At 37.0% G+C, this 20155-nt stretch overlaps 1 protein-coding gene across 1 annotated transcript; it reads right to left on the bottom strand.

The window, feature by feature from the left end:
- Nucleotides 1–1142: 1142 nt before the first annotated feature.
- Nucleotides 1143–14639, bottom strand: LOC115953091 (caffeic acid 3-O-methyltransferase-like). The gene is made up of 3 exons (XM_031070576.1): nt 13763–14639; nt 2260–2324; nt 1143–1580 (listed from the first exon to the last, which is right to left on the bottom strand). The coding sequence occupies exons 1-3, from the start codon at nt 14481–14483 to the stop codon at nt 1281–1283; spliced, it is 1086 nt and encodes a 361-aa protein (XP_030926436.1). The 5' UTR covers nt 14484–14639; the 3' UTR covers nt 1143–1280.
- Nucleotides 14640–20155: the final 5516 nt, after the last annotated feature.

Below are 20155 nucleotides of genomic sequence, written 5' to 3'. Positions count from 1 at the left end.
ATACATACACAGTTAACGACGAAAATGGTCCACTACCACTATTTAACAAAAAAATTAGTAATCATCACTATTTTGAAAATATGTAGGGATTTATCACCTTTTTGAATCTCGAGTTCGTTGTGAAACTCGAATTCCAAAAATTAGAGTTCTTTGAAAAAATATACTTTGAAAATTTTTTATGGAACTCGAGTACCATGGAAAACTCGATTTCGCCAAACTCAAGTACTCAAAAAGTAGTTGATTCCTATATATTTTTTAAACAGTGGTAGATTACAACATAGTTTGCAAAAATGTACTATTTGGCTATTTTCACCCATAGTTAACAATAGTTTAGATTTTTCGCTTTCCATAAGATGTGAGGTTTCTTTGTTCTTAGTGCTCGTAAAAGAGATTCAAGATTTGGTGTAGTACCAGAATTGGTAGTGTGTCTTACCAGAATTGTTATCTTTCAACATTGCAAAACTTTGAGAATAAATTTTCTCCAACTAAGGGAGATGATGAAGTGCAAAAAAAAAAAAAAAGATTGATTAATAGAATTTCTCTTGAATTATTTTTAATGGTTTAGTCTCACTCCAATCAACCTTAAGTGCTGACTTTCTAGAAGTTTGTTCTCTCTTATTTGGTACTGGCTCTAAATAAATCTAAGTACAATGTATCTATTTTCTATTTCTTTATTTTCCAAAATTAGAGGATTATCTATTACACACACTTTTGTATATATAACACACACAAGTTGCAATTTACAAGGAAACTCATGACTTTAAATCATGATTTTGAAGTTTTGAAAGCATCATGATTTTCCTTATAAAATGTAGTTGTGTGTATTATTCGTTATCCTCATATATCGTTTTGGTTTTTGCAGCATCACGCCAGTCTAACAGTTGATCAAAACTCCAGTTAAACCAAAACCAAAATCACTCTTTTTTCTGTCTAATTTTTTTAAACCATGCTTCTGAAAGTGATGGAAGAACTACTTACTAAAATTTAAACCAACATTGTCACCTTTTTTCTCAGAACTTCCTTTTTCAGTTTTTCATTTTCTTTTTAAGAATAAAACGTGTTATATTCATGCTTAAATTCAAAGCTCAACCCCTATATTTAATTCCAACTCCTGGAATTTTGTTAACACTAGGATAAGAGACTGCGATTCGGCCATCAAAGACTAGTACAATTTGAGTGATGAAGAAGATGCCTTAGTTTTTATTTTTTTAGTAATGACCACTAGTCACTTATATGGCAGACATTTTCTTTGATACAGGTGGAGTTCACTAAGTAACTCATCACTTTTGGAACTCCAGAATAGTAAAGAAATCATTGAGATAGAATGGCCGGAAATGTTTGAAACCAGCTGAGTGACCAAGCTGCCTGTATTCTTCTTCAGTCCTATGCTTACCCTTGGTCCTATAGACAGTCATGATAAAGATGTCTCCTTCTAAGAGTGCACGAGTCATATGACTCTCATCAGACTGCTCAGGCAGCACTGGCTCACAAAGAATCAACTTTCCTCCAACTGGAACTGCCTTGTTACAATTCTCCATAATCAACTTGCATTCATCGTCTGTACATATCTCCAAGGTCCACTGCCAAATAATAAGGTCAAACAACATTATAATTCTTAAGATTATAAAAGAAGATCATACTCCAGTAAACAGAGACGTGATTAGAATGAATTTCATGATTACTTATAGGACCCGTTACATGTGAGACAATAGAATAGATACATTTATCAAACACAGAAATTTTCACTTATGGGAGACGTGGCGGCTCCAGAAATTTTGTTCAGGTTGCTCTTTAAGAAGTATAAATTATATAATTTAATAAAAAGAGAAATTCATATATTAACAACAATAACAATAAAAAAACACGTAAATACATAAAATTTACAATTGCCTTCTACGAGTTTTCATATTTTGAAATTATTGCATGATAGTCTCATTATCAATGCTACAAGTTACGTCTCTTTCAATGTACATAACCAAGCAATTATTCATTTACTAAATGTAGAACAAATTATGGAGCAAAATTTAATTTTATTGGCATAAAAAAAACTGAGGGTGTTATCAAATTTTTTTTTGAAGGAAAGACAAATAAAATTTATTAAATTATTATATATATATATATATATATATATATATAAAAAATTCAGGTCGGGTGTTCCCAGCCTTAAGGTGGCGCCGCCCCTGTATGGGACCATTAATATGTGAGATTTTCACTTTGGGCATTATATATGAGAGGGAAAGAGTTTTTCAACATACAGACCTTCATGAAGATAGCATCAGCAGCCGGAATAGAGTTGAGCATATTACCACCAACGTGGGTCACGCCTGCCAAAACAAACAATGATCGGCTGTCATATGCCATGTGGAATGGTATTCACACGTTACCATCAAGTAATTTTAGTGGCGGAAAAAGTGACCATCACGTGGAATATTCTCCTTTCATAGGGTTAAATAAATAAATAAATAACTTAATGTCACCAAAAAAAAAAAAAAAAATTTTTGACACAAAAATTATACAATCAAGAGCAAACTCAGAACATGTTACATGAGAACGAGAAACTCTTCACATAAAAAATTATAATTTATGTGATAAATTATAGGTCTGTTTGAATATAACTTATTTTGCTGAAAATTAAAAATACTGTAGCAAAATAATTTTTAAATGTATGAAAAATTACTGTTCACTCTTTTTTTTATTGTTTATATGCCTTGATGTACTAGGCGCTTGTCTTAAAAAAAAAAAAAAAAAGGAAGCTGAAAATGCACAAACTTTACAAACGTGAACATGAACGTACTATCCAAATCGGGCTTATAAGTTATAGGCCTACATGAAATTAACCTAAAGTCAATCAATCTATCCTACAAAATAATTATGATAAAAATTATAATTTTTTAGGCCGTTTTAAAACTATTCTACTTATATATAATAAAAAAAAATGATAATTAAAAAAAAAAAAAAAAACAAACAAACAAACAGTGACGGCTGTCATTAACCATGTGGAATGGTTGTCACCATCACATGGAATATTTTACTTTATAGGATTAAATAAAAAAAATTTAGGTCTTGTTTGGTAGGGCATCTTAAATATATATTTTTAGTTTTTAAACAATATTACATGTATTTTTATATACTTTTTCACTCACACGTATTTTAAAAAAATATAAACAACATTACTCAAATTTCTTTACCAAACGGACCTTTAGTATCACAAAAACAATACATAATATTTTACAAAAAAGATAAATAATTTTTTACGCAAAAATTATACAATCAAGAGCAAACTCCTAACATGAGAACAAGAAACTGAACTAAAAATTCATCACATAAAATATTATAATTTATGTGATAGACTATAAATAATAAAGAATAAGTTATAAGTATATGTGAAATTAACCAAAAATCAATTACAGTCAGAACCTATCACGTAAAATAACTATAATAAAAAAAAAAAAATTTCATGTGGTTCTAAAATTATTCTACATATATATTAAAATTTTTTTTGAGTAATTATGGCCCGACATGTTTAGCCGAATTATTTGAATTTGGTGGCAGCTTTTTGAGTGAAAAGACAAGACGACAAAAAAACAAAAGGTGAGTTTTTCTTTTATTTTTCTAAACTAATTATTTATTTATTTCTAAACTTTAAACATGAGACAAAAATTACGGTTCGAGTAATATGTTATTCTACATTTTTTTTTTTTTTGAAAAGAATATGTTATTCTACTTATATATATATATATATATATAATTGAGTAATTATGGCCTGACATGTTCAGCCGAATTATTTGAGTTTGGTGGTAGCTTATTGGTGAAAAGACAGGACGACAAGAAAAAACAAAAGGTGAGTTCTTTTATTTTTCTAAACTAATTATTTATTTATTTCTAAACTTTAAACATGATACAAAAAATACTGTTCGAGTAATATGTTTTTTTTTTATAATAGAGATAATTACATTACGTTATTAGTCTCGCAACTCAAATTCTTTTTTCCTTAAATTTTCAAGCATTTTATATATAGAAATGTGTCAATTCAGGTATAAAGTCTTTGCATTTTGTATATGAAAATGTGTCAATTCAAATACAAAACCTTTGTGGAGTAATTTATTAATGATAATGATTTTTTTGTGGGGGGGGGGGTTTATATGATTGGATTTCTACCTCCCCTCTCCCCACTGCCTAGCGCCGAACCATCACCTATGTTTGATATAGGAAATACAACGCATAGCTGCTGGTATTGTAAAATGGCAACTCTTCTAAAACTCTTTATCTTAAAAAATAAAAATTAGCGTCACATCATGATGAACTAATAAGAGTGAAGTTAAAAATATGAGTAGTGTTAACAGGTAAAAATGTACCGAATTTTCACATCCTCTATCATAGGAATTTGCCTAACCTGGAATCCACCACAATACAAAAACAATACGGTGCGAAAATTTTGATGTGTGTCATTGGTGCTTGTAACAATTTCTTATAATAATTAGGGTAAATTATAAATTACATCCCTAAAATTTAGGGATATTTAGATTTTATACTCTGAAATTTTAGAATTTAAATTTTATACTCCAAATTCTGAAACTTTTGGGTGTAAAATTTAAACACTCCCAAAATTTAGAAGAGAAAATTCAAATTCTGAAACTTCAAAGTTATACCAATCCTATTCATTCTCTGGTCTCAACTCTTCTTGGCTTGGGATGCAAACCTTAACTACTTCTCAAATGGGCTTGGAGATTTGTGACGCAATTAGAGCTAGCGAGGGCTATGCATATTTTATAAAATAACTAAAGCTTAAAATGAGAAAAAAATAAATTAAACATGACGTAATGCAATTTGTGAAGAATAAAGTGGAAGATTTAGAATGGATAGAGAATTTACTTTTTTCCATGAGGGTAGCGGTTGTAGAGTTGGACCATTTCTGATAATATTAATAAAGAATAAGTACACATTTCATTATATTATTATAATATATGAGATAGGATAATATAATATAGAATAGGTACAAGTTTCTTTCGGTTTAGTTTTTTACCCTTTTTTTCAATTACAATACAAAACAAAATTATTTATTTTCTCATATACTAAAACTTAAAAGAGTTTGATTTTCAATTTAAAATATTATATATATATGCTTATATATATATTTAAATCTAATCATCCAAATTAAATAATTATATTACAGTAATAGACTAAAGAAAAAATCATTTAAGATTATGATAAAAATATATAATATTGATTTTTAATATAAATATAGTAAACCATGGAATCAAAAGATATTGATATTGTATATAATAATATTACTTTGCTAATTAATAAGCAATATATATAGCTTAACAGACACTTCATTATCCCATAATAATTTTTTGGAGAGTGAGGTTGTGAGTTCAAAATTTACTCGGTGCGAAGCTTATCAATAATAAAAAATACTTAACACAATTATCAATTATAATGCCAATAAAATTAATAAATTTTAGTAAAATTGGAGTATGAAGTATGAAGGTATGATATTGAGAAGGGGTTTATTACTTGCTCCATGACACTAACTGCCGCATGCAGTTTTCGTGTTGGCGTGTGAGTGTATTCCCTTATCTCATCCCCCTTCCCCTATATGTGTGTGTGTGTGTTTCTCAAATAAAAAAGTATGATAAAATCATAAAATATAATATGTGATATGTGTTTTATACTTTTAATTACAAAAAAAAAAAAAAAAAATGTATCTTTCAAATTATTTTGTTTGTACAGTAGTAAACAAGAATTAAAAAAAAAAAAATACATACATAGGTAAATATATATATGTATATAAAATGCCTATTTTATGTACTCATTATATATTAATTTCCCATGTTTTGTCATGATCCTAATAGTTATATTTAGGCATGAATATCTGCTAACAATTCCTCTAGTGCAGATTCCCTTTTATTTATTTTCTATTCCCGAACTTTGGCTCATATTTGATATTTCTAACGTCCATTGAGAAAATAAATCAGTCAGAGACAAACCAAAGACCCTTGTCAACTCCTATATATCTCCCCCAGTTAATGTATAAAAGAAAGAAAGTAAAAAATGACGCAGAGCAACTGCACCACTTATCGAGGAGTTAATTTTTTTTTATTTTTTATTTTATTTGAGAAGAAATACAAAGAACTTTTATTAACGACGACTGTTCAAATTAGCCTATAAAACAAATTTAATGTTTGGTCATTGGTGACGCTTCTTTCATTCAGACTATGTGATAAAAATCAATAATAAATTATTTGAGAAAAAATACAAGGAACTTTTATTAAAGACGACTGTTCGAATTAGCCTATAAAACAGATTCAATGTTTGGTGACACTTCATTGAATGTGATAAAATTCAATAATAAAATATAATGACTTAAATCATATCACCATTTAAAAGAATTTATAATAATATGGCTATCACGTTATGTACGTGTACTTTTAATATTAAATTATATTATATGTAACTTAGCATCACCACCGTCCCCTTGATTTGAATTAATAATTTATATATAATTAAGTGAGTTTCTATAAGGAGTGATAATCTTCCCCGCTGTTGACACGGTTGACAGTAGGGCTAGTGGGTTCCCGTTCTTGGGGTGGGAAACAATAAACTTCTTTCTCTTTCTATTGCACAGAAGCGCCTTCAACAAACGATTATGGGGGACATACTCAACGATTGGAAAAGGTTTTCTCTTCTGGAGGAAGAAACTAATAAGGTTACTTTAGATGAAGAAAATACCGAGAATAAAGAGGTGATTCTCGCAGCAAAGTTCTTGACTAGAAGAGCACTTAATATTGAGGCGGTTGGAAGAACACTGAAGCCTCTGTGGAAAACCCGAAACAGTTTTAAGATTCGAGATGTTGGCAACCATGTTATACTGTTTGTGTTTGACAATGAAAACGAGGTTGAGAGAATTCTAGCTACTGAACCGTGGACTAGGGCTGTCCAAGGACCAGTCGGAACCGACCCACCCGCCACTACCGACTGTACCCGACCCGTCGCCGACCGAACTGACTGCTCCGGCGGTCGGCGACGGATTTCATTCTCCAAAACTCGAGATCAACGGGTCGGAGATTGGATCTCCTCCTCTCAAATCTGAGAAACCCGATCCGACCGATGCATCATTTTTTCGGCGAGTTTTGAGATTTTTTTGGGTAGATCTGGTGAGTTTTGAGTTTTCTTTGGGAAGATTTAAGCTAGATCTGGCGAGATTTCGCTAGATCTTGCCGAAAATGGCCAAGATCTCGCTGGATTGGCGAGATCTGGCTGGATTTCTACTGTTTTTCAAAATTTCCTCGCCAGATACTGCCGTTTTTCATATTTTCTTGGCCGGATTCTCGCCGTTTTCCAAATAATCAACCCCGACTGAGACCCGACAACTTTCCGGCGAGAACCGTCCGATCCGATCCGATTTTCTGACTGGTCGGCAGCGGGTCTGAAAAATTGGAACCTGACTTGGTCGAGTCGGTTGCGGGTTGGGCACAAACCCAACCCGGACCGACCCGTGGTCACCCCTACCGTGGACATATGACAAACACCTCATACTTCTCGCTCATTATGATGGTACAAGCCTTATCCGGAGTATCAGATTTCACACTGTTAAATACTAGGTTCAACTCCGTGGGCTTCCAGTGAACAAATTAAATGAGAAGACGGCTTACGAGATCGGAAAAAGCTTGGGGGAAGTTTCTAGAGCAACACAAGCCGGAGAGTTAATTGGTGGTGACTTCCTAAGGGCCCAAGTCGGAGTTAACGTTACTAGACCATTAAACGGAGGACTCAAAGTCCTCCTTGGTAAGGATGGTGAGGTCTGGGTAACCTTTTGGTACGAGAAGATGCCAAACTTTTGTTATTGGTGCGGTTTAGTGTCCCACGATGCGAAAGAGTGCAGTGTTTGGCTTTCCAGTAAGGGTTTTCTGTCACTAGAACAGCAGGGGTATGGTGCGTGGCTCTGGGCCGATCCTTTCTCAGTAGGGAAGAAATTGTTAGTTTTTGTCTCACGCACCGAAGGAGATTTCGGAGGGGATGATGGCCCGGCAAGAAGGAATAGGCGTTCGGAGAGTAGGCAAATAGTCGTAGGAGACACCGCAACCGGTGGTTTCTAGTCCAGGTGACCCAAACCAGTCCTCTGAGTGTCAAAATACAGTAAGCCCAAAAATTCAAGCGCCAAATCATCCAACTTCCCATGTAGGTAATGATAATGTTGGCTTGGGATCTTTTCCTATCGTGGCGCCTTAAAACATGCACAGCAAAATGATCACTTTTGAGGACCAACTTCAGGATATTGACATGGACTTACATAAATATGATTCTGATTTTCATACTACTTCTCTAGCTAACTCGGATTTTCAGGGACATGTGTCTTATAGGGAGTCTAGCATTGCTAAAGTGATTTGTGTAGGTGACAGGTGTGCTCCCTTGAACCATGTTGATACACATGTGCCCATTACCAACCCACGTGATCATGATGGGAATCAACCAGGTTTGAGAATTGGAAACGTTTGGCACGTTTGAACTAGACTGTTGAACCAGCCATGCATGCACCAACCCTAGGAAAACGTACTATTGAAGCTAAGGATTTTGAAGAAACTGGACAGGCATCCAAGAGGATGCAGAATTCCGATGGTGACCACTTTATATTGGCGGAGGCTGCTGTGTAGTCCCGCCAGTCCCAATGAGTTGCTTAGCATGGAACTGTCGTGGGCTTGGGAACCCATGTACAGTTCGGGAGCTTGGAGACTTAATCCGGGCTAAAGATCCTTCTGTCGTGTTTTTAGTCGAGACATGGGCAAATGAAGCAAGGCCAAAAGATTTACAGAGAAATTTGGGTTTTGATAATTTACACTTTGTAGATAGAATAAACAGAGAGGGTGGTTTGGCTCTCTTTTGGAAAAGTAGTGTGGACTTGCAAGTTCAAACGTCTTCAAGAAACCATATTGATGCTATTGTTAATAAAGGAGCAGATGGAGCATAGAGGTTAACAGGTTTTTATGGGGAACCTGTGACACACAAAAGAATAGAGTTTTGGAATCTCCTTCGCGATCTTAACTCTAGGATGGCACTTCCTTGGCTTTGCTTGGGAGACTTCAATGAAATCACCAAACAGTCGGAGAAATTGGGAGGTAGTACCAGAAGCTAGGCATAGATGCAACTCTTTAGAAATGCTATTGATGAGTGTGATTTTATGGATCTAGGGTTTACGGGTTCTAAATTTACTTGAAAGAAGCACTTTAATGATGGTCATTCAGTGTGGGAGAGACTGGATCGGGGATTGGCTAATAGAGAGTGGATGCTTAAATTTGCTGGAACTGTAGTCCACCATTTACATTCCTTCACTTCGGATCACTGTCCAGTTTGGATAGTACCACGGGATTTGATTTTTTCGGCTGCAACCAAACCTTTCAGGTTCGAAGAGATGTGGCTGACTGAAAAAGGGTGCTCAGATACTATTCAAGCTGTATGGGTCGAGCTGGATTCTACTGACCCAAGTATTAGAGTTATAAAGAAGATTGAGAAGTGTGGTGTTAAACTGAAGAAGTGGAGTGTGAAGAGTTTTGGCAGCATACGGAGAGAACTAGAATTAAAGAAGAAGGAGATTGTGAAAGCTGAGAAGAATGCTATGAGGTCTGGACAAAACTTTCAAGTCAAAGAACTAATGCTTGAACTCAATAATCTCATGGACAAGGAGGCTAGGATATGGCTGCAAAGATCAAAAGTTCAATGGGTGAAATATGGAGATAGGAATTCGAAGTATTTTCATGCACGGGCTACTCAAAGATTTTGGTGTAACTCCATCCTTTCTTTGAAGAGAGTTGATGGCACTTGGTACCAAAGCCAGGAAGAGGTGGCCGAATTTATTGTGGCTTATTATCAGGAATTATTTACTTCAGCCAATCCTACAAACTTGGAGAATACCACCCAGCATATAAACACCATCATTAATGAAGAGATGAATGCCAAGTTGGTGGCTGATTTTGAAACTTCTGAGGTGCATGATGCAATAAAACAAATGGCTCGCTTAAAAGCTCCTTGTCCGAATGGTATGCCCCCTATCTTTTATCAATCTTATTGGGATTTATTAGGTGAGGATGTCACCTCCTCTGTGCTTCACTTTTTAAATTTTGCATCTTTGCCTGCTAACCTTAATCATACTTTTATTACTCTCATTCCAAAGGTTAAAAATCCGGAATTAGTTTTTGAATTTCGGCCTATTAGCCTTTGTAATGTTTTGTATAAAATTTTTTCAAAGGTTTTAGCAAATAGACTCAAAAGAATCCTACCAAATATTATTACTGAGAATCAGAGTGCTTTCACAAAGAGTCGTCTTATTTCAGATAGCATTTTGGTGGCTTTTAAGTCCTTACATAACATGCAGAGGCATACTGGAAAGGATGATTATATAGCCATAAAACTGAATATGAGCAAAGCTTATGACAGAGTGGAGTGGGTGTATTTGGAGGCAGTGATGAGGAAAATGGGGTTTGATGAAAAATGGATTTGACTGATGATGACCTGCATTACTACTGTTTCCTATTTCATCCTGATTAATGGGGAACCAAAAGGATTGATCACTCCAACCCGGGGTATCAGACAGGGGGACCCATTATCTCCTTTTCTGTTCTTGCTGTGTATTGAAGGTTTGAATGCTCTAATTGTACAAGCAGCCATCCGTGGAGATATTAAGGGCTTTGCTTTATGTAGAAGTGGACCTAGACTAACATATCTTATTTTTGCAGATGATAGTCTACTTTTTTGTAGAGCCACAGATCAGGAATGCAGTAATATTTTGGAAATTTTGGAGGTGTATGGGAGCTGTTCTGGCCAGCAAATAAATAGAAATAAAACCACCATCTTTTTTAGTAAGCTTACTTCAAAAAAAAAAAAAAAAAAGGGAGCATATCAAACAAGTTTTGGGGATTTCAGAGATTAAACAGTATGAGAAATATCTTGGGTTACCATCCTTTGTAGGGAGAAGGAAAAAAGCCAGCTTTGAATTCATTAAGGAAAAGGTTTGGAGGAAGTTACAAGGGTGGGAGGAAAAATTGTTATCTCAGGCTGGGAGAGAGATTCTGATTAAAGCAGTTGTACAAGCTATTCCCACCTATACTATGAGTTGCTTCAAGCTATCCATAGGGCTATGTACTGAATTAGAGAGCCTTATTTGGAAATTTTGGTGGGGGCAACGAGGAGATCGGCAAAAAATTCATTGGGTCAAATGGGAGACACTTGTACAATCCAAGATTGATGGTGGTATGAGCTTTAAAGATTTGGCTCTCTTCAATGACGCCTTGCTAGCCAAACAAGCTTGGCATCTCCTGCACAATAAAGACTTTCTTTTCCACAAAGTCTTTAAAGGTAAATTCTTCCCAGACTGTTCTTTCATGGAGGCCCCAGAGTGTGCTAGTGGTTCATATGCTTGGAGTAGTTTACTTAAGGGAATGGAGGTGTTGTGGAAAGGGGCATGCTAGAGAGTGGGGAATGGAGAATCTATTAAGATATGGGATTACCCATGAATGCCAAGTTTAGAGCATCCTAGGGTCTTATCTCCAGTCATTGATGGCCTACATGAAGCTACAGTAAACTACCTCATTAACCCAATAAATTGAAGCTGGGATAGGGATGTTGTGGTTGGTTTCTTTGCTCCTTTGGAAGTTGAACTCATACTGAAAATCCCCTTTAGCCCCACCAATGTTGAAGACAAACTCATATGGCCCCATGTTCCTAATGGAATGTATGTGGTAAAGTTGGGTTACAGGTTCCTTGTTCAAGAAAAAACTGGTCCACAGCCTTCTCATCAGGTTCAAGCTGATTCTCCAAACATTTGGCGTCGAATATGGGGGCTCTCGGTGCCGAATAAAGAAAAAATTTCCTATGGAGGGCGTGTAAGGAAGCTTTACTAGTGAAGACCAATTTGATGCGCCAGAAAGTCTTGGTTGAAGATATTTGCTGCCACTGTAATTTAAGAGCAGAGGACGGGTTCCATGCTTTGTGAGACTGTGCTGCACTTTCGGCCATTTAGGAAGCTGACTCGTTATAGCTATTTTGCAGGTCAAAAAAATTCTCAAACTTCTATGAGTTGGCATGTTTTGTGTTGGAGAATGGCACAAAACCGGAGCTTTTTGCAGCTTTGGCATGGACAATCTGGTCTCAGCGCAACCAGCTTAGAACAAGCAACCAACCGTATCCACTCACACAAGTCACATCGGCGGCCAAACAGATGCTCCAAGATTTCAAGCAGGTACAACCAGTTGTTCCTATCCTTCTGCCACAGCCTCAAAGACAACCAGTTAAGTGGGAGCCTCCTCCTTCACCACATCTTAAGATTAATTTTGATGGAGCGGTATTTAAGGACAAGGGAGAAGCTGGAATGGGAATGGTTGTCCATGACTCTCAAGGGAAAGTAAAACCCTCCTTAGTAGAAAAAATTCAGCTCCCATCCTCATCTGATGAAGTGGAAGCATTAGCAGCAGTCCGAGCCATCACACTAGTAATGGACCTCAACCTACCCTCTTTTATTGTCGAGGGAGATTCAGAGGTGGTCATCTCAGCTTTGAGAAAAGAGGAGGAATCCTTTTCTTCTTTTGGCCATTTAATTTCCTCAATTAAGCACTATTTACATTCATGCAATTGTATTTCCTTTTCTCACACACGTAGATTGGGTAACTCAGTAGCTCATTCTTTAGCTAAACTTGCGAGACATATTGATGAGTTCTCTGTGTGGATGAAGAATGTTCCACCATAAGTCAGTGATGTACTTTTAGCCGATTTTGACTGATTTCAATAATTTAATTCAGATGCAGGTTTCTCAAAAAAAAGAAAGTGAGTTTCTATTAAAATAATGACCAAACAAACAAGAGACTTGAAAAGGTCATTTATATTTTAATTAGTGAATTAATGATTAAAAAAAACCATCACTAACGGACTCAATAGATTTCGAATTCTAAATTAATATCTACTTAAAATTCTTAAACTAACTCCACATTAAAAACCCTATAATCCTACCAATTCATTTAGAAATAATTCGATTAAATTTGGACAAAATTTAGCTCCATATCAGTTTTAAGCTATCTCCTTTAACTCAATATGCAGTTATTTATAAAAATATTCATGTGTATTATTTAAATAAATCACATGACTTACTAAAAAAGTCAAGTGACTTAAAACTAGGTATAAATGCTTTTTTCTATCACCACACCTAATAAGATGAAAAAAAGATGGTTTTATACTGGAGCTAAACTTTTTCCTTATAAATATTTCATTATCATAATTTTGATATCTATTTAGAACACAATTTTTTTCCATAAAATATTTTACAATTAGTGGATTGTTTGAATGATAAAAAAAAAATCAATAGGATCTATGAATGTAAATTGTGTCCAAGACTAAAGTCAACTATTTCAACAATTATGAAATTACTCATATTAAAGATATTGTTAACATAATAAGAGATTTGAAATTTAATTTCCACTAATACTAGAAAATGATTAATATTTTAGTTTGATGATAAAAAACACAATTATCAGAAGTGCCCGTTATAGATTAAAACTCAATTAAAAAAAAATGGTTGCTAACATAATGAAGTCCAATCTTTTCATTTTCCAAAAAATAAAAAAAAAAAGATAAGATTTTAAGATTTCAACGTAGAGAGAGAGAGAGAGAGAGAGAGAGAGAGAGAGAGAGAGAGAGAGAGAGGAATTTAAAAAAAAAAAAAGAAAAAAGAAGAAGCAATTGAATCAATAAAACAAGTGAAGAAAGAGCAAATTCTTACCGGGAATGATGGGTGCTTTGGCAACGACCTCCGGCAAATCAAAGTTGATTCCCTCCTTAACATGAGGATGCTTCTTCAATATCATCCTCAAGCAATCTCCTGCACTCCCACCCACATCAACCAGTGTTGTCACTCCATCAAACCCATCATAGACGTCCAAAAAATCCTTCATGAACGGCACAGATACACCGGACATAGCTTTCACCATCAAACCGTTCATCTCCGGCCTTTTCCCATAGTACGAGTACGGAGGCTCACCGTTGACTTTCACAAATGGCTCCAAAGTGGGGTCCACCACAGTCTCGTGGACCAACGGCCACGCTCTCATCAGCTCGTCCTGATGGTGCTGTAGCACGAACGAAGCATAGGATAATCCCTCGCTGTCCGTGACAAGAGCTTTCCCAACCTCGGTCAGAGAATACTGTCTCTCCGAGGCGTCGGAGTCCGGGGTTTTGATAAGGTGCTCCGCGAACACACCGTAGCTGGTGAGCATGCGGAGGATGCGCTGGAGATTCTCCGGGTCCCCTTGGTGACCCGAGGGGAGGACACGTGTCAGGATCTGAGAGGCGGTGAGAGGTGAGTTGGACCCGCCTTGCCAGATGGCATCAGCGACGTTGAGGCGTACGACGGCGGTTAGGGACATGGGTACGCTGATCATGTTGGCTAGTTCCATTATGGCTATCCTAGCTTGTTTCCGATTCTCTGTGCTCTCCTTCTCCATAATACTACTGTTTTAGTCTCTCTTTCTGGTCTCTGTGTGTGTGAGAAAGATTGTGACAGTAACAAAGTCCACGAGTTCAGTGTCTGGCTTTTATAAGAAAGTAGCTGGAACTAAAAGACGTGCTTCTGTTCTACATTGCAATAATTTTCACAACTTTTAATCTCATAATTTAAGCTGAAAGTGATGGAAAAAAAATAATAAATAGGTTATAAGTTGAAACTTTTTTGACGATAAAGAGTTATTAGCAATAATAAACGCTATAAATTAAAACTTAATCTTGCATCAGTGGGGTTTAGGCATGGAAGTATGGAATCGGGTGGATAAGATGACTATCTATCCAAATCCAATCAGGCGGTGCCACGCATAACACAAAAAGCTATCTTTTTATGCATTTTTTGATTTATATTTGTGGCAAGAGTTTCTTTTTTTGGTGTTTTTTTTATTTTTTTATTTTAATTTTTTTTATGTAGAACTATCCCATGGAGGTACTAAAACCCACCTCTGGGATGGGTTCGGGGCCACACAGAAAGATATTGAGTATGCACCATGCACTGTTTTATTTTACATTTTCTTTTGATAAAGATAGGTTACTTGATTATCATGGACTTAAATCTCTTTATTTTATGTACTTGTCCAAGATTTAAAATATATATATATATATATATTAAATATTAGAGAGGATTTTTTTTTTTTTTTTGATAAGACATAAGAGAGGATTTAAATTATAAACGTTCCCATTAGAAATGTTAATGGCAAGGTATTGATGAAACATGTTTTTTTGAAAAATATTTTTTAAAGTTTGGCATAATAGAAATTCTTGATAAAAGAAAATTCCTCGCCCATTGAATTTATAAATTGATATGTCATCAATCACACAAAAAATAATTTAAACAATTATTTATTATCTTTCTAAAATGTCACAAATCACATTCATTATTGTATTAGTTTGTAGGATTTTTATAGTAAAATTTGTGGTAGTTTTATTCAAGAGAGTCAATACTATATCCGAGACTGTTTCAATTTGATCAAAAAAATGAAATATATCAGTACTTGTGAGGACACGATTCGTAACGAACCGTAACAGTGCTGGGTTCGCATGTAAAAAGGCCCAAATAATATCATTTGTAGAGTGTGGGTTTGAAAGGCTAGGCGTTGGTCACCAGGCGGTGGGTTTTTCGTGGTGTTCATATATGATTAAGTTGTCTTCACCCCTGGAGTCTTTCTCCTGGAGGTGGGCTGGGAGGCTCTGGTTTTTGGCCATTTTCCCCAGCCCCTTCTGTAGATTACTTATTTTTCCTTTTGTACTAGCCTGCGTTCGCTATCCTTCGTCCACGTGTAGGGTCAACCTTTCCAAGACTGATACTTGTCCCATCAGTTCATACCTAAAGTCGTTGGGGGTGGTTGTAAAAGCCGAAAAATACGGCTCTATCAGGTGCAGAGTATTGAATGACAGTAAGGGTAGCTTTCCCTGGATATTTTTAGATTTTCTTTCAAGCTTAGTCCTATACCGTTTTTGCCCCTCTTTCCGGTGGGATTTTGGGTCTGCCGAGGACTGAATTGTCCTCGGCTGTATCCCAAGGCTATCTTGTGTTTTATATTTATTGAGCTTGGGTCATAGCCCTCCTCGGCTGGGGTCTTTAGACTCCCCACGAGTAAATGGGCTTGGCCCATAAATTATTGGACCCCACAATAGCCCCTCAAAACCCTGCTATCCGACCTCTTGGTTGGAAAGGGGGGTTTTGGTAATACCGAGCCTTTATTATGGCTCATTTAATTCAGCCTTTCATTGATGTTGACGGTTCTCCACCTGCCCAAGAAATGTACCGGTCTACGAGATGTTCCTCCTAATTTATTCACGACGCGCTCATGCCGTTTGGCTATCCAAAGCGTGTCTTTAATAGTTTCCCTTTACGAGACCTTTCAGATTTAATGGTTATTGACGGCGTGGAGAAGCGGAACGGGCATATTCTTGTTTGCAGATTTCCTTGGAGATCTGAACATATTAAGTACTTTCCGCTTAGCCCCTCATATAAAAAGAAAATGCGAGAGTTGTTTCTCCCATACATGAACCCCTTTAATCCCCCCCAAAATCTGAAACCCTTAGATTCCTCCTAGAGTTTACTTTTACCCTCTGGTTATACCTTAAGTTGCGATACGTTCACCATAGTAATAAGCAATGAAGGAACCATACCCCTCCCAAAAACACCCTGTTCTAATAAAACTCGAAATGGCTCGGTCAGGGCAAGGATGGCGGAGACTCAAGATTTGTCTCACTTTCCTTTCAGCCAAAATCCGAAGCAGGGGCTCGTCACGTCATACTTTCAGCGTGACTGAGCCGAGGACACCCATTATCAGTACCAACCGTTCTCTCATGAGCATATCTAATATGGTACCAGTATGTTAGGAGTCAGGACTGAGGCAGAGACTAAATGCCCCTGCTTCTTCCTCTCTTTGTTCACTGGTGCCTCATTTTGCCTCTCTTTCTTCTTCTTTCCACCACCAGATCCATCCTGGTGCTTTTCCTTCTCCCTCTTTTGCTCCCTTTTCTTTCTTTTCATCTCTTCCCTCTTCTTCTCCTCCTTCTTTTCATTCATCTCCTCCATCTTCTTCATTCATCTCCTCCATCTTCTTCTGAAGAAGGTCCTTCTCTCAATATGGGCGCTACTGAGGCAGAGTTTGGAAGGATTTCGGAGACGAGTTTAAAAAGGCATCTGACTGTTTACTTATCTGTATTGCTGTTGTTGTTTTTTTTTTTTATTGTTTCGGCAATCCACCTTTTGTATAGGCTTGTTTAAGCCCCTATTTGTACGTTGTAATACATCTTTATATTAATAAAAATTGTTATCACTTTACTTCACATGTTCTATCTTTATATTTCCGAAATGATAACGTAATGCATAGACATACAATCTTGTGAATTCTTTTTATTTTTAAACCGTGGCCGACGTCTAGGACCAAAGTCCCAGTTAATAAAAAGATCTTGCTCTGTGTTTATAAAAATATTCCGGCTTAATAATACTGAATCGAACAAATGATACTTAGGGCTGAAACTCCCATTAGGCAAGAAAAGAAAGGACATTATGATGAACTTACTGAGTCGGCCTGGCACAATACCGCCGACCTTAGAGTACAATACTTGGGGCCCTAACCCCTTATCAAAGAGAAGGGCGCTATTACGAATTTGCAAGTACTGTTCGGCACAATAATATAGCATTTGAATCAATGACACCTAGGGCCAAAATACTTGCTAAGAAAGGGATATCACCATAACTTTAATAGAGTTGTTTGGCACAACCATGCCGACCTGTGAAAAACGATACTTACCCCAAAACTAGCCGCAATGATAACTGAATGCTCGATGCGGTGTAGTAAGTAACCATCCGAAGACATATCACCCGAAAAATGAACAGCCCTCCTAGGCTACTGAATAGTGGGGCGTTTCACTATCTTCTTAACACTCTTATTGGCATTATCCTTTTACAGTATTTGAGCCGAGGATTAAGTAACTTAGAATTTTTATTAAGTAGCCAACCTTACGAAACTCAATCTTTTTCTCATCTAAGTAGTTGGTTTTCCTATAGGCTTGAGTCTAAGGACCATGCAATGCCTTGATTCTGTCCAAAACCCATTTTTTCTCATCCAAGTAGTTGGTTTCCCCATAGGCTTGAGTCCGAGGACCATGCAATGCCTTGGTTCTGTCCAAAACCCAGTTTTCTCATCCAAGTAGTTGGTTTCCCCATAGGCTTGAGTCCGAGGACCATGCAATGCCTTAGTTCTGTCCAAAACTCAGTTTTTCTTATCCAAGTAGTTGATTTCCCCATAGGCTTGAGTCCGAGGACCATGCAATGCCTTGGTTCTGTCCAAAACCCAGTTTTCTCATCCAAGTAGTTGGTTTCCCCATAGGCTTGAGTCCGAGGACCATGCAATGTCTTGGTTCTGTCCAAAACCCAGTTTTCTCATCCAAGTAATTGGTTTCCCCATAGGCTTGAGTCCGAGGACCATACAATACCTTGGTTCTGTTCAAAACCTAGTTTTCTCATCCAAGTAGTTGGTTTCCCCATAGGTTTGAGTCCGAGGACCATACAATACCTTGGTTCTGTCCAAAACTCAGTTTTTCTCATCCAAGTAGTTGGTTTCCCCATAGGTTTGAGTCCGAGGACCATACAATACCTTGGTTTGTCCAAAACCCAGTTTTCTCATCCAAGTAGTTGGTTTCCCCATAAGTTTGAGTCCGAGGACCATACAATACCTTGGTTCTGTCCAAAACTCAGTTTTTCTCATCCAAGTAGTTGGTTTCCCCATAGGTTTGAGTCCGAGGACCATACAATACCTTGGTTCTGTCCAAAACCCAGTTTTCTCATCCAAGTAGTTGGTTTCCCCATAGGTTTGAGTCCGAGGACCATACAATACCTTGGTTCTGTCCAAAACTCAGTTTTTCTCATCCAAGTAGTTGGTTTCCCCATAGGTTTGAGTCCGAGGACCATACAATACCTTGGTTCTGTCCAAAACCTAGTTTTCTCATCCAAGTAGTTGGTTTCCCCATAGGTTTGAGTCCGAGGACCATACAATACCTTGGTTCTGTTCAAAACCTAGTTTTTGGCGTGGGACCTTGGCTTCAGGGGAATCAGCTCCCCGGCCAAGCCCCTAGAACCATCTAAGCGATTTACGCTACAAAGCGCAGCCCCTAGTGAAGAAACGTAGCCCCTAATGGGACTTTACCCTAAAACACTATATCCAGCTACTAAAAACGATGTGAAGGTATCAACCCACCATCAGTGCCAGGACTCAGGCCTTCCCCACAGACGGCGCCAATTGTGAGGACACGATTCGTAACGAACCGTAACAGTGCTGGGTTCGCACGTAAAAAGGCCCAAACAATATCATTTGTAGAGCGTGGGTTTGAAAGGCTAGGCGTTGGGTTTTTCATGGTGTTCATACATGGTTAAGTTGTCTTCACCCCTGGAGTCTTTCTCCTGGAGGCTCTGGTTTTTGGCCATTTTCCCTAGTCCCTTCTGTAGATTACTTACTTTTCCTTTTGTACTAGCCTGCATTCGCTGTCCTTCGTCCACGTGTAGGGTCAACCTTTCCAAGACTGATACTTGTCCCATCAGTCCATACCTAAAGTCGTTGGGGGTGGTTGTAAAAGCCGAAAAATACAGCTCTGTTAGGTGCAGAGTATTGAATGGCAGTAAGGGTAGCTTTCCCTGGATATTTTTAGATTTTCTTTCAAATTTAGTCCTATACCGTTTTTGCCCCTCTTTTCGGTGGGATTTTGGGTCTGCCGAGGACTGAACTGTCCTCGGCTGTATCTTAAGGCTATCTTGTGCTTTATATTTATTGAGCTTGGGCCATAGCCCTCCTCGGCTGGGGCCTTTAGAGTCCCCACGAGTAAATGGGCCTGGCCCATAAATTATTGGGCCCTACAGTACCAATTAGTACCGATGTACCGTTTCGAAATTATCGTTAATTTATTATATATATATATATATATATTTTTTTTTTCCGCTGAGAATCCAAATAATAATATTAATACTAAAAATAATAGTCAAAATAATAATTGTAAGGACTCAATTTGTAACGACCCCAAAATGATGTTGGGTTCGCACGTTAATGGCCCAAATAATATAATTTGTAGAGTGTGGGTTTGAAAGGCTAGGCCTTGGTCACTGGAC

The sequence above is a fragment of the Quercus lobata genome, chromosome 7 (assembly GCF_001633185.2).
Source record: "Quercus lobata isolate SW786 chromosome 7, ValleyOak3.0 Primary Assembly, whole genome shotgun sequence".
NCBI classification, from domain to species: Eukaryota; Viridiplantae; Streptophyta; class Magnoliopsida; order Fagales; family Fagaceae; genus Quercus; species Quercus lobata.
The sequence above is the reverse complement of the archived record's forward strand: the minus strand, read 5'-3'. Positions and strand labels throughout refer to the sequence as shown.